At 40.6% G+C, this 15,040-nt stretch overlaps 1 protein-coding gene across 1 annotated transcript in view; it reads left to right on the top strand.

Moving 5' to 3' along the window:
* MACROD2 (mono-ADP ribosylhydrolase 2) overlaps nucleotides 1–12,698 on the top strand; it is a 920,410-nt gene extending 907,712 nt beyond the window's left edge. Inside the window, exon 9 of the mRNA XM_044454670.1 lies at nucleotides 11,836–12,698. Coding sequence (XP_044310605.1) covers nucleotides 11,836–11,844 — 9 coding nt within the window. The 3' untranslated portion in view covers nucleotides 11,845–12,698. The remainder of the gene's footprint in view (nucleotides 1–11,835) is intronic.
* Nucleotides 12,699–15,040: the final 2,342 nt, after the last annotated feature.

The raw sequence follows: 15,040 nt of genomic DNA, 5'->3' as shown, positions 1-15,040 counted from the left end.
AACTGAAAAAGGTTATTTTAGGATGCAGCATTACACATGTGCAAAAATTATGAAGGACCAATGCCCTTCAGATAGTTGTAAGCAAACAATTCCAATCTGGAGAAATGGCCTCTTCAGTTCCCCTAGCTGGGGACAGGATCCTGAGCTATGTAGATGTGATGCAACTGTTTTCCCTTAACAGGTGTTTTGGGTCTTACCGAGACTGTGAACCTGAGCATAGAGATCTGTGCTTCATAAAGGAAAAGGTTGCATCTATAAGTAACTTTGCTTGAGCAACAAGGTCTACCTGAGGCTGGATATGTCTTGCTCTTCAGTCTGAATTCTCATTCGTTCCCTGCCCTCCGATTCTGATTGCTTTTCATTCCTGACTAGTGGTTTCTGATTCTTGGGTTTCCTGCTCACAGCCCAGTCCTGATAGCCAACCAAAAGTGAAACATAACCAAATGCTAAATAGGTTGCAAAGCAAGGGGTCAAAGCAACAGTAGACGGTGGAAGCATGGAACAGAAAAAAGAAGAGGTCAGAGGCAAACTGGATCTGCCCCAAAGGAGCACTGCATACACCCTAGGAATGTGCGGCTGCCTGGCAATAGAACAGTGGGAGGATAATAGATATTTGGAGGGCTGTGGGCCTGGCGAACCAAGTCATTATGAGTTGCTGGGGATAGAATCTAGACACCTGTACCTTTCAGAATTGTAGTATAGGAAAAAATGGCCAGTTCTGGTCATAATGAGTGATACCTCTGTTTCCATATGTATGGTGCTTCAGACTGAGAACGGGTGTCAGCGCAAACATTGATTTAAAACTTGTGTTAGCTGAAGGCTGTATTAAACCATGTTTATCCAGGGTGTGTGTGTAGCAGAAAGCATTCACACATTTTACAAATAAAACAAGAAAGGAGGCTGCATATAACAACTCTGTTTATTTATCAGTAGTTGAAAAGCCTGATTTTCAAGTCAATGATAGACTGTAGATGTGTACTACAAATGCAGCTAAAGAACAGAAGGGATCTTCCTTTTTTCCTTTCCTTTGAAGAGAGATACAATTTTTAAGAATATATAGCCACTGTTCTATAAATGGAAAGGTAGCTGCATTTTATCTTAAATTATGGTCTCTGACTGAGATTGTAAAACAATTCCAGTACAAGTGGGAGTTCCTACAGATTTTTAAAGCCTTTTAAAAATCTTTTAGAAAACTTCCACTGTTGATGCTTTTCATAGTTTGAACTTTTGAAGACCTGCAGTGGATGCAACATGGATCCCAACTTAGCTATTGATGTACAGAGACATTTTGAAACTTGACACTGCAATCCTATGCACAACTGATTTCAGTGGGACTCACCCCTGCACACAGAATTGCGTGTTTAGTATTTGAACACAGGGCTTTTACAATGACTGCTGTATAGGGGGACTAGCAGCTGCCAGAGTTCAGGGCCAGGCGATGGGTGGCCAGAGAAAAGTTGGAAGAACCAGGACCAGTGCAACAGTACTTGAGGTGAGACCTGAGCTGAGTCCAAAGTCCAAAAGCAAGGTTTAGTGGCAAGTCCAGGTTGTAGTCACAGAGCAGGAACCTGAAGTACGTATCATGGTAGAACAAGGGCATGATCCTGAGCAAACCAGCAGTCAAGAACAGGAAGACAAACAGAAGTGTAGGTCCCTTGAGGCAGGATACATGGCAAGGCAAGATAAATGGCAAGAGTCAGGCAAGGGGCAGGAGCTGAACCACAGCTAGCAGGCCATTCTGCATTGCTGGGGCAACATAGCACAGCAAGATGCAACAGGAACTAAATGCAGTAAAGGTCAGCCAAGGAGCTGAACCACACCACAGCTAGCAAGAAGACCCGTGTTACTGAGATGAGACAGGATACAGGTCACACACGATGCAGGCACTAGAACAAGCAGGAAAAGCTGTACTGCTGAAGCCAGTGACGGAAGGAAGAGCTTGCTCTTATACAGCTCTTCCTCCAGGGCTTCCAGCTGGCACTCACCAAGAGGCTAAGCTCTCCAGCAGGGCCTGGGACTGATCCTGTGAATATTAGTTCTTGTTCTGACTAAAGGTGAAGCCCCACAGCAACCTGACAGCAGCCTTGCTTACTTGGATACTTTAGGAATGCCAGTACAATGCTTCTAAATCTTCATCTTGGCAAAACTGTGACATTAACACAAGAATTCTTGCAAAGTGTCAGTGTCGTGTACTAGGCATCCCCTCCCAAGCAAGACAGTCTGTCCAGCACTTTTTCTAAGAGTCTTTCTCCTACACAGAAAACTATAAGCATTCACACACCTCTGAGCATAAACAAGATGTGTTGACCCCTCTCTGCCCCCCTTCACCTAAAGCTTTGCTTATGAACCCTTTGGGGCCTGTCTCTGGAAGACTGGGCAATGTGGAACCTGCCGCACCTGCGTTCTGCACTCTGAGCCCCTAATTGGTCCAGCCAGTGGCTGTGCCACTGGGCCCATGGGTCCACATCTTCAGGAGGCTGGTGTTCTCCATCTGAGAGGCTACTCGGTTCCACATCTCCCCACCCCCGTCCTTCATCTGCTCCATTCCCACAGGTGGGAGGGAGACTGGGCCTGGTGGGTGTCCTTGAGCTACTTTCATCCAGAGCAAGCTCGGACTGGCGACAACAATTCCGTTATCAGAGTGTGAGCTCTGAGGCTCATCTGGTTCTCCCAATTCCACATCATCCTCAGAGTCTGAGCTATCAGTCCACCAAAGCAGGCCATTTCTCGTGCACATCTGGGTATCTCATCAGAACGTGTGCGCAGGATTGCCATTTATATTGTAGCTGGCACAATGGCCATTAAGCAGCATCCTGAATTGCTAGCAAGGGTGGCTTGTTGCTGTGGTTAAGAGGCCAGCCCAGAACCCTAAAACAGCCATTGGTTCTGGGGGGCTTGTTAATCATGGCAACAAGCCACCTTTGTTGAGCCATCTTCACTGACTTCAAATGGTGGTAAATCCTCACTCTGTGAGACCAGCATGCATGGTGGAGAAACTCAGCTACCCTGGCCATTAAGAACAGCATAGTTCTCAGTAAAAACAAGAGGCACAATTAATCTGCTCTTGGTGCTAAGACATAGCACTCTTGCTCTCTCTCTCTCTTTCTCTCTCTCTCTCACAGAGAGAGAGAGAGAGAGAGTCAGTCTAGTTTGCAGAAATAGAATAAGAACAACATTTTATTTTTTTTTTAAATGCTAACTCTTTTCACATCTTGACTTGAAACATGAGTTTCCTTGGTGAAGAGGCAGGCATTGCATTTTCTGTAATCATTAGCTTTAAGATCCTATTTGAGTAAACAGTGATTTTCATGGATTGTTCTAGTATTTATTTCTTGAATAATGGGGTTGTAGGAATGCAGGTTCCCATAAAAGCTACCTTTTCTAATCAGCATTCCAAATACTGTTGGATTGTTAACTACAATCAGATAGGTTCCCCCACCATACATTTTATTAGTGCTAGAACTGCTACAACCAAGCTCTGTTTTAAAAGCACGCAAATATAAATTGTATCAGAAGTTGTAATACGTTATGATATGGCAAAATAGTAAAACAAAAATGTTCCATAAGATATATTAGGTAAAGTGGGAAAGCTAAAACTCAGGCTATGGATCAGGACCTACATGTGTGCATCTAGGCATTTGTGGAAATAGGGATGGGGACTTGGCCGGTAAGCATGCTCGTGATCCCCCCACCTGTTCATTTGTTTGCTTGATTACTGTCTGTGTTTATGGTTTCATAAATTTATGATGATTACCAAAACTACCAGTTCAGATATAACACTAAACCGTAGTTTATGTTCTACATTTGTGCAGTGTCAATATTTCAGTGCAGATAAATTGCCTGTGATAAACACAGCAATATAGTTCCATGGATAGGACTATGTGGTGAGAATAGAAAGGAGAGAAAAAGGAAAGTTGCTCCAAAAGGTTTGGTGTGGTCCTTCTGTCTCATAGTAATCCTAGTAATTAGTTCTCTTTCTCAATCACTTACTCTCAATTCTGATCCTACCTGTTGTGGGGCACTAGGGTGGCCTGGTTTCCTCTTTTACAAAGGAATATCCTTCACGTGAAGGGCTGCCAGAGGATTGTTGTCTGTCTGAAATGTCTAGTCCAAGCCTGGTTTAAAGAACATCAGAAGGAAGTGTCAACTGGGTGCCACTGAGCAAGAGACACAGACTGAGAAAGACTCACAGTTACCCAATCACAGTCTTGCACAGTATGATGTGATGTACTGGATTTCTATTTCAATTATAGTTTCTATACTTGCATCTATACATCTAAATTGGGATATGCAAATGTTAGGCAAATAAGCGACCTCTTTTTTCTGATGCGTATCCTGTTTCCTGGCAATTCACAAGTGGCTATCTTAATAAGGTTTGGCTTAGCTAGAAAGCTTTATCATCTTTATTCTGTTTAATCTATGTTGGAGTGTGACTTAAGATGGCTCTAGCACAGTTGTGAAGTTAGGACTCACTGATATACAAGATGCCATGTGATGATGAATCTCAAACAAAACACAGTTCCCTGCATGAACAAAAAGTTGTGACATGTTGAACAATAAAGTCTGATCTCTGCTGCCACTGAAGGAAGCCAAGATATGTTCTTGCTCTGTGTGAGGGGCAAACCAGAACTTTTCGTTAGATGTTTATTTTAAACAAAAGTTTGACATAAAGATCTCCGTCTTGTTACATCTGAAACTGAATGCATGTGCATTTCTCAGTCTTCAAAAGAGAGAGTACATTTCATCTCCCTCCACTGCTTGAGAATAGTTATGGGGTGTCAAGCTGGCGTACTGAAAAATCCTGCTCTGACATGTGCACACAGTTTTGATGGAGGGAATGTACAGCGAGTAAGGCAACAAATGAGTGCTGAATTGACCAGTCATTCAAAGGCTGCAACAATCCCCTCATTGCAGTTTGTTGGAATGCTTCTGGGATGCTGTTCCTCTTCTGTCGAATCTTCAGAGACTGATTCTGAAAGTACCAGCAACGATCCATTCTCCTGTGGATGATTTCCTGATATTCAGCCTTTAGCACATTCCTAAGGAGGACAGCCTTTATTTCCGGTAGTGTTGGTGCACTACTGGCTTCAGGTGTTTGAGGGCTATTGGGCAAGAGTCTCTCAAAAGGCCCTTCCTCGGTGAGCCTACCTTCTTGCTGCATTGTCCTACTACGTTGCTACCACTTGTTTGCTCAACAGGTAGAGGAGGCAGCAGCATCTACTGTTCCTCCTTCTCACCACAGCTACTTGGGTTGGAGCAAGAGGCAAGTGGACAAGCAGGTTGAGATGGTGGAAAAAGGGCTCCAGGTAGGTCTTGTCAATGGGCTGGAGTATGGACCCTTGGCAAATCCCTGGCCAAGCCCTCTATGGGTGTTTTCTTGTGCCACATTGTTTTCAGATCAGATAAGAAGACAAGCTTAGCTCACAGGTTCAGGAAAACAGACACCTTTTCTTTGGCCTGGGCATTCAGTCTGTGGGAAGAGATAATGTCTAGAGTGTGTTGACTCTGGGTACAGCTAAGTTTACTGAGTTTGAGTTCAGAAGTTAAGTGACCTGGAACTTTACCTTCAGTTGTGCATAGCTTTTCCATTTCAAAGAATAATAAAGGTGGGCATAGTCTTCTGGCAGTGCTTCCCAATACTGCATGTGATGCGATATATCTTACAATGCGGTCTCTCATAGGCTGGAACTGTGGAGTGAGGGAGAAGATAACATTGAACATTTAACACTGGGGAGATGCATCATGGTTGTGGACTAGAGTCATGAAAAAGCAACAACAAAGAGGTTATGCTGAGGGGTACTTTTCAATCCTCCAAAACTCTTCTTTTGTCTCCATTTTAACAGGTAAATAAATGATAGAAAGAATTGTCAACCCCCTTGCACACGCATACATGACCAGGGTCACAAATGATTCAACATGTAAATATAGCCATCATTAGGAATTTAGCAGCCCAATGCTATGTCTTTCGTCAATTGGGGAAGTTCATTCACTGTCAACCTTTTCACTGGGTAGTGTGTGTAATAACTGACGTTATTCTATGTTCAGGCTTCTCACTAGTCTATATGTCTGGGGACCATGCCGCATAAATAATAAGTGTTCATTCTCTTTGTTCATTACTTTGGTGAATTATGAATCACCCTTTTTATGATTGAAACCTGCCACTTGAATGAAAGAGTTTTTCAGTTTATTTCAGAGTCATTTTAAATAGAGAATGATAGTGCAGCACAATATTAAAATTATTGAACCTCTGTGATTAAAATAAATATCCATTCCATGGGGATATGAAATGTAGTGAATTTATGGCAAGCCTACTTCATCATCATTTCACTGCTGCTACTGACACTTTTCTGAGACTCCTGTTATTTCTGCTAGAACTGCCTGGAAGTGAATACTTACCATTTTACTAAATAATGATTATCTTGTCAAAAATAAATGCTGTGTTTCTTGTGAAATGAGGGACCCCGTGACCCAGAATAAATAGTCTAAGCAATGTAACGTAAGCAGTAAGATGTGACACAAATGCCAAACTTTTTGATAAAAATACATGTATTAGGCATCTCTTGTCAGTAAACACTGAACTGACTGTGTGTGTTTGCTTCTAGATATCTGGAAAAGTAGTGTAGATTACTTATCAGGATTTGCTTTTTTAACCCTATTTATTCATTTAGAAATGGGAAGCCAATACGCTGCGTACAGATACTATATGATTTGTACAATTCCTTCACCAAAGTGCACAGATAAGCTAGTATTGCCCTTCTTTGTAATGAATATATAGTTTATATTTGCATTCAAAACAATGCATGAAGTGGGCAGAAATGGAAACAAGAGGAATGTAAAGATCGGGGGCTGCTTTACACATTCAGCTTTGGGAGGACTTCCCCTTTTGGTTTCGGCTAGAAATTTTAATGTGCTGAAAGGGAACCAGGCCATCTCTCCACAACCAGCACCTGCGCAGTTTCCCTTGTGCACATGCATGCTTCTTCATCACTACTGACAGTGGAAAGCATGTTTCTGTGCACGTTTCTGCTACCCCCCCCACCCTGCACATGTTGGAATATGGTACACTAAGACCCAGACACCACTAGGACCAAGTATATCTCTTCCTTTACAGAGCAGAACTTTTCTTTACAGAATAGAACTTTTAAAATGCATCTGATGTAAGCAATGCACAGAGCCTAGTCTGCATGCTTTCTTTGCATTCTGGGAAGTCTTAATTTCTCGCTTACTGATTCATGTCAAAGCCTTCCCAAATCAATGTATGCAAAAGACTGGTAGGCAGAACTTGTCAGCATAAGATGGTTAGGTGCATGAGGAAAAATACTTTTATTTACATGGTGCTTTGCAGAGACTTGTAAACTACTTTGTCTGCCACTAAAAGCCAAAACTGTGCCAGGAGCTGAAGTCAAGAACTCTGCCCTGACAGTAATTTCCAGGCCTGGATCCTTCTCTTTTGAGATCCTTCTCTGGGCCCTTCTCTTTTGCTGTGGCCCAAAGACTCACAGTGATGGAGCCTCTGAAGAGGCATGTAAATGTCTTGCATCCCCAGTGCTTCTTGTGTGTGCCACGAGGAGACAACACTTCGTGAGACATCAGCCCATGTGAGGAAATAACATTTGGACTATTGCAGCTGCTGTTTCCTCTGACATGGGCCACAGCCTAGAAAAGATGCTCCAGAGTAGTAGCTGGGGCATATCAAATCTGAGGGAAAAGTTGCACAAATTGTTCACTTTTATTTCATATTTATTTAATTGTTTTCATATTTCATATGCTTTCATAATGCAGTTTGTAAGTTTAGGCTTAATTAGCTTCTTCAATACCATCAGAAGCTCTTCTGGTGGCAATTGGAAGAGAGAGGGGCCACCTCTGGGAGCTGGATGTCGGCAGCTCACCAAATTCCCTCAAAACGAAGCAGATACAGGTTGTTTCCAATCCATTTTAGACTAGACCTGGTATAACCACAGTAGCCAGTGTCATTAGCACAAAAGTAGTGTTAGATGTTCAGAGGTTCTGACCCCCGATGGATTCCAGGCAGCTGCACTTTGCATCCATTAAAGTTCTGAAGTCAACTTCAGAGGCAGCTCCATGTTAAACTTACTGTGGTAGTCCAGTTCGGAGATAACCAGAGCATGGATAGTTAAAGCCGGGTTCTGCTGTTTATAGTAGGTCACAGTTGTCATACAAGATTGCAGCCTTTATACATATCAGGAGACCATACAACTCCCAAAACCTCCAATTCATCTTGATTGATTTTTAGGTTGTACTTCCTCATCAATTCCAAAATGATATTGAAGTGCCTGTTCTACAGCCTTGCTGGGATTTGCAGGTAGAAAAGAGGAGAGTTGTGTCAGTCTAAACTTCTAGATGTCTTCTTCCAGCAACTTCATAAAGTTGAAAGACATGGGGGATGATGGAATCCTGAAGCACCTGACAAGTCAGTAGTAATTACCTTAGTCATTGATCACTGACTTCTCAGAATGACCAGCCCAGAAAGTCTGGAGCAGGGTTAACCACACTACTGGTGCTTTAAGAGCAGCCAAGGTCACATCTTCCGTCAAGGAGGCATTTAATACCTCTGATATAAGTATTCAGTCTAGTTCTGATTGCTTTTAATATCCATTATGGTCAAAGGTTCAGAGAACAAACGGCTAACTATCACAATTTAGGTAGATTGCCTAAATTCTCCATTTGAACGGAGAATTGTAACATCACGACTAGATGCTGATCTAATGACCTTCATCCTCTACCCTAACTATGGTTTTCAACTTAGTGTGAAGGAGAGCCATTTCACCAGTTGCAGTGGATTCCTGTGGAAAAGGCAATTCAGCACCTCAGCTTTGTATGGATACTTACTACAGGGTGGTAAAAAATGGCCTCTTACCCGTGCTGGGATTAAGTCTGTGCTTCTGTTTTCTGTACTCTAAATGCCAACTAGGTATTTCATTAACTTCAGTATACCAAGCAGCAAAGTACTAGAAGTATTAAAAAGTGACTCATCTCCCCGCTTCCAGGTAGAGATCAGGGTTTCTACAGGACAATCCAAGAGATTTTTAGGAGTCTTCCAAAGACTTCAGAAAACTTTGGGGGGTTTATAATTTTCTGGGGGTGGACAACTTCAGTTGTTTCTCCACCATTACGGACTTTACAAGTAGCTCAAATGGATAACTTGCATGATCTATCTATCTGTCTGTCTAACCAGGAAGTGCTCTGTCCCTCGGGATGGAACTGTTGCTTATTCACCTGCTCCCAGGTTCACTACTCTCTAGCTTCAAACCAAACATCAAACCCAGAGTGTAGCCAGCCACCTCTGTAAGGCCTGATTATTTGAAACCAGCTCACTGTTGTCATTGCAGCCATGAAACCTGAGTTGCTACAGACTTTTCTGGACTTCCTAAGTGTTAGGAAAATTGTAGGTCAATGGGTAGTGATTTTTGTAGTACAGAAAGAGCTATTTACATATGGCCACTAGGTAGATTTGGTAAATAAACATAAATTTATATCTTTGAACAAAATTGTCCCTATGAAAAACATTTTATGGTATGTGACAGTGAGGTTAAGTGCCGATAAGATAATACAGTGCACCACTTAGATATCTGTGCTTCATTCATGTCCTTTGTACTGTTATTATAATTTTCTCATTTTACTCTAAACCTTTAGCCTTTTCCATGCTCTGCATTGTGTAGAATCTTCTTAGAAGCTAAAATACCATTATCTGATGGATCCCTTGGCAGCAGCTGAACTTAGTTCTTCTGTGCCAAAACAAAAGACAGCATTGTTGGAGTGTTATGTGAAGTTCATATAGTAATAGACTGCACATCACGTAGAAACCAGCTAGACTCACATCTGTATTTTGTATTCAGGTGTAATGTATAGGTTCTTGCTTATGCACATCCCAGAAAAAAATACCTGTACTGTTTGCTTTTAAATTAATTTTATTTGTGACATTGCTTGAATAAAAGTATAGGGAATTTGCTAGCCATTCAGTTCAGGAATTCAACATATCTAAAACTGCAGCTTTCATTATATCCTGTCATACTCTTTAAAAATCCATGGATATCCATATATCAAGGATTTCTGGTGACTACTGGAAAATGTATTTCTCAGTAACTACCTCATCCCTGGAGACTCCCCAAAGTATCATTTGGAAATGATTAAAGATGATTTTGTTGCTCTTAGCTTCATAGTGCTGAAATTGAGCTCATAGAAAGGGTGTGTGTGGGGGGGGGGGAGAGAGAGAGAGAGAAATCCATCTGTATTGGTATTTGTTGTGGAAAACCCCTCAGTTGTTTTTATAATGTGTGTGTTGTAATCTAATGGGGTTGGACCAGCTTTGGGCTCCGCTCAGTTAGATGCTAGGACTGAGGAGGGAAGCCTTGCTAGTCCCTTTCTGCCTCCTGAAAAACGACACAGGAGAGCGGGAGGCATTCCTGAGTAGCATGCAAATGGGGCCTGAGGAATTGCAAGGGGAGAGGAGATTGATGTTCTTGCAGTGGGAGCTTCTCCTGGGCCTGAATGTCTTCTCTGAATGAGGGGAGATGTGCCATGTATGGAAAGCACCCAGCTGCTTCTAACCAATGGACAAATGCTTCAGACTCAGTGCATTATGAAATGACCTCTTTTTTTGTTACAACCTTGCACAATACAAATCTGTATGGGATGAAATTTCACATGAAGAGATATTGCTTGGCATGTCAATGCCTGCTAATGTAGTTTTGATGTAGTGAACTTAATTTGTATTACTAAGTTGGATGAATGTGTGGTGTTGACAGCAATATTTGTAAAGCTATGTAATTATTGATTTGCCAACATAGCATAGTTGACAATTTGCCAAATATAATGAAGGGCAATATATGCATTAACTGAATGACTATGGAAGAAACAAGCATTTTTAAAGAGATGCTTAATTCATTCTAATAGATATGTAGTAATTACACAGAAAGTATTGCTATTTTCTTCATTATTAATGATTAAAATAACTGACAGAATAATAATGTATAATTAAATTAAGAGTGTTTTCAAGAGTAAATACTTAAAATCTTTGCTTTTATCTGATCTTTTGCTACAGTTTAATGCTATGTTAGAATACTATTTATATGCCTACCATTTTTCTTCTGTTTTATAATTTCTTCATATTGGGAAGCTCTTTTCAAAATACAGTACAAAAAAAGAATCCTGAACCCAGAATGGATATTGAATTTTTCTTAGATGGAAGGCAGGAGTGAGTTAATTCTATTGGGACCTCAGCTTAAGGAATGCTGGATATTTCAATCCTGAACCATAGACTGTTAAGCCCTCCCTTCTGGCAAAAAATCACCTCAAGAGTAGGTCAGTAATTCAACGGCACTTCCCAAGGGCAAGATAAGGAATAAGTCTCTTACAGCACATGTGACTGGCAATGGATCAAAATTGTAAGGCAAACTAGAAATTAAATTGCTTTTGTACTAAGAAACCTTGGGACTAAATATAGAAAATGCTTTAACACCAGGGGCCTGGTCCAGCAACTGAACCTCACTTCAGATTCAAGAATGGGAAGAAAACAAACAACTTGTGTCAAAGTCAAAAAAGATATACAGATTATTGAATATGATGAAATATAGTTGCAGAATATAATGATGCACTCCTTTTAATTGTGGACATATTGGGTTGGACCCGATGGCCTTCTGACCCCTTTCAACTCTATTATTCTATGATTCTATGACCTGAATAGAACCAGCGATGCTATGTGAGCCTCCAAAGTTGCTTGGGTGGTGACATGTCAATTGCTCTTCCTAAGCTGAGAATGAAAGACAATACCTTTTGCCATGGATTTTATGCAATTCCTTTCTTCCTCTGTTTCAGAGGCTGTGAGGACATGTACTTCCTGGGAGACAGAGGAAAGCAAAGCTGCTTCAGTAAAGCAAACGATTTGAGTTCTCACAGCAGAAGCAGCTCTTCTCTAAAGAATATACTTAGGGAAAGCAATGTCAAGGCAATTATCTCTGGTGCTTTTCCAAATAAGCTGAAGGCAATAAAGCCTTGGCATGGCTCCAAAAATTATCTTGGCTTTGGGACAGTGGACGAGTTTTCTACACTATTTGTTGAACCTTATTTACTTAATTACTCCTACCTGTTCTTCTGGTAGAGCTGTACAATAGAGGAACACTATCTGAACTGTAGCCACATGGAGATGCTGCAAAGGTTCTCAGTTTCGGTTTCATGCATCTTGTTTTATTATATAGCTTGTGAATATTTTCACAATAATTATGATGTTTGCCATTGTCATACAAAGTGTGTCTGGAGAGCAGACAAGAACTCCTGAGTTCATCTTGGTTGATGCAGGTATCAAGATTGGTGGGAAGATTATGCTACACACACACACACACACACACACACACTACTCCAAAGCAATGAGGCACACCATTTGGAGTGAATGGCAACTGTTCACTTATCAAGGACAAAGTACAGGAACACATTTAGTAGCAGTACTATTAGTTTGTGGCCTAAAACAGCCAATTGGGCAACATGTATTGTGTTAGCAACCTACTTGACAGGGTTGTTGTAAGTGTCGCAATACAATACAGTGCTTAACGCATTTTTTTTGTTTTTAAAGGAAAGAATTTGAACTGTCAGAAGAATCTTTGTAGTTTTAGAAAGGGGAAATGTCCTGAAAGAATGTTTGAATGAGTTTTTCTATTTGTAACATGTATCATATGTTGATATGGGGGGGGGCACAATATCTTTAAGATTAGTTTTAATTGTATGCTTAATATGTTTTTATCTCAGTTCTTTTTTTTTAGTTGTATTTTAGATTGAAAAATTAATTTAAAAATATAAAACAATGCTTAATTCATTTTAATAAATACACAGAAACTATTACTGCTTTCTTCACTTCAAATGTTTTGAAGCACTATATATATATGCATTTCATGTAAGAAGCAGGAGTCAATCATTACAGGACATGCATTGCCTGAGATGAGGAAATAATGAATATATTGTTTGACTGATAAGCAGTACGGTAGTTTCAAACTGGCTTCAAGCCAAGTTTCACATGAAAGCAGCTTTGGAGAAACACAGAGAATTGAAAACTGATATATGTGGTAAGGAAGACAAGAGGATCAAAGAGGATGTGCAGTTCTATTAATGTCTGTGTTCACATATACCGCTTTGGGGGACAAATTCATTTATGAGTTGTACCAGTCTGTTCAGAGGCCAAAATTTGGGGGCAGGGTGAAGAATATTAAGAATAAGCTGAAAGGTACACTTTAATGCATGACTTACTTCCCCCCAAAGGGGATATTTGTTATTATTTAAGTAATGATGATGCCTTTGTTACTTTAATATGATTAAGATCTTTAATGTGTTTTTCCTTTTCAGTTTCAAATGTTGGATATGTCAGTTCTGCATGATTTTCTTTAGGAGCCTTTCCACATAAGGCATGTATTGTACTCTCATGACTCACAAGTCACTTGCACGTACTTTGCATAATGTTGTCATTCTCTGGGGGCTCCCCTGTTCTTTGCAAACAATATAGCAGGGGTTTTTCTAATGAAGAAATTCTGGTATTTCCTTTAATGGCAGTATGAAACCCTGGTGTATTTGTGTGATTCTGCTAAACCACAGCACAACCTTCTGGTTCTGTTTTAGAATATAGAGAAAGAAACAGACCCCATTCCCTTTCTCACTCCCCAACCCACCTGGTAGGGAAGAATGTGCTAAGGAAGCAAAGTTAATCCTGCAAAGAATGGGGAAGCAGAAGCCTGGGTAAGGTGGCCATTTAAAAGTCTCATGTAGAGAAGCCCTGACAGTAAGCTCCTTGGGGCAGCGGGGCTGGCTTTCTATTTGCTTTCCTTTGTCAAGTGCTTCATGCATTGGGGGCAGTATATATATAACAAACCAGCACATGTGACTGTTTTAAGTAACACTGAAACTGTTAGATGGAGCAAGTTCTGTTATTATGCATTAAAAAAAAACTTGGAAAGAAAGTAGTCACACTTGAGCAATCAAATATGCTTTTTTTTTTTTTTGGAAGAATACTTCAGAATAAAACCTGCCTTTCTTGGAGTGACATATCTCCTTTCTGTTTTGACACTGAGCTGCATTAGTGTACCCTTCTGACACTTGTATGTCTAAATTCCATTTGTCAGACACGATCAGCACGCACTTCTGCCCACAGCTCAAGTGGCACCACTTTCCAACCACTTAACACATTTCAAGTGTTTGAGTGCTAACAAATGCTTCCTTACTTAACAGATTTATCTGCTATAAAACAAGTGTGATATATTTTTTTTTAACCACAGCACGGAGAAAGTATACATTTGAAATGTTAACACAGAGAAAGAAGAACCAAAGGTTGGTTCAAGCGTGCCTAATGCTGCAAAAATTGTACATGTTCTTCTAATTAAATGTTCTCCATATGTACAAGTTCGCCATTTGTACTCCTTCAACATTAGGGCAGTAGTAAGTAACAAACTCCATATCAGCTAGCAATATTTCTTTTCCCAGCACTTTTTTTTGAGGGGGGGCACAGTGTTCTCCAGCATAATCTATCATTGCCTATGGTTAGAAAATATGTTGTAGTTTTTTTAAGTTGGGGCAACAAATGAATATTATGAAATATGTCCTCTCTACACACATTCAGGGCACAATCCTATGCATGATTAGACAGGAAAAAAAAGTGTCTTACCATTCCTAGTATCTATTGTGGAATTATGCCCTTTGGCATACTTTTTTTTTTTTTTTTTACAAGTTCAAACACCAAACTTTAAGAACTGCTCAGGCAAATCCAGGCTCGAGGTGTGGTCTTCCAAGTGCTGGGACTGAACTGCCTGCAAAATGTGTTTTTCTTCCCGCTTGACCACTGTGAAGTAATGAAAAGTACAATCTTCCATGCATTTGCTTAGAAGCAAGTGCTGCTAAGTTCAACTGCTCATACTTGAACTTAGACACAGAATCATAGCATTGGAAGGGACCTTTGAGATCTTCTAATTCAGTCCCCTAAAAATGAAACCATGTGGCTATTTGGGTAAGAGCTGAGGGCACCAACTGATTGCACAATGACTTTGAT

This window comes from Varanus komodoensis, unplaced genomic scaffold, assembly GCF_004798865.1.
Source record: "Varanus komodoensis strain SLA01 unplaced genomic scaffold, ASM479886v1 scaffold7_3, whole genome shotgun sequence".
Lineage (NCBI taxonomy): Eukaryota > Metazoa > Chordata > Lepidosauria > Squamata > Varanidae > Varanus > Varanus komodoensis.
Note: the sequence above shows the minus strand (reverse complement) of the source record. Positions and strands in the feature narration are given on the sequence as shown.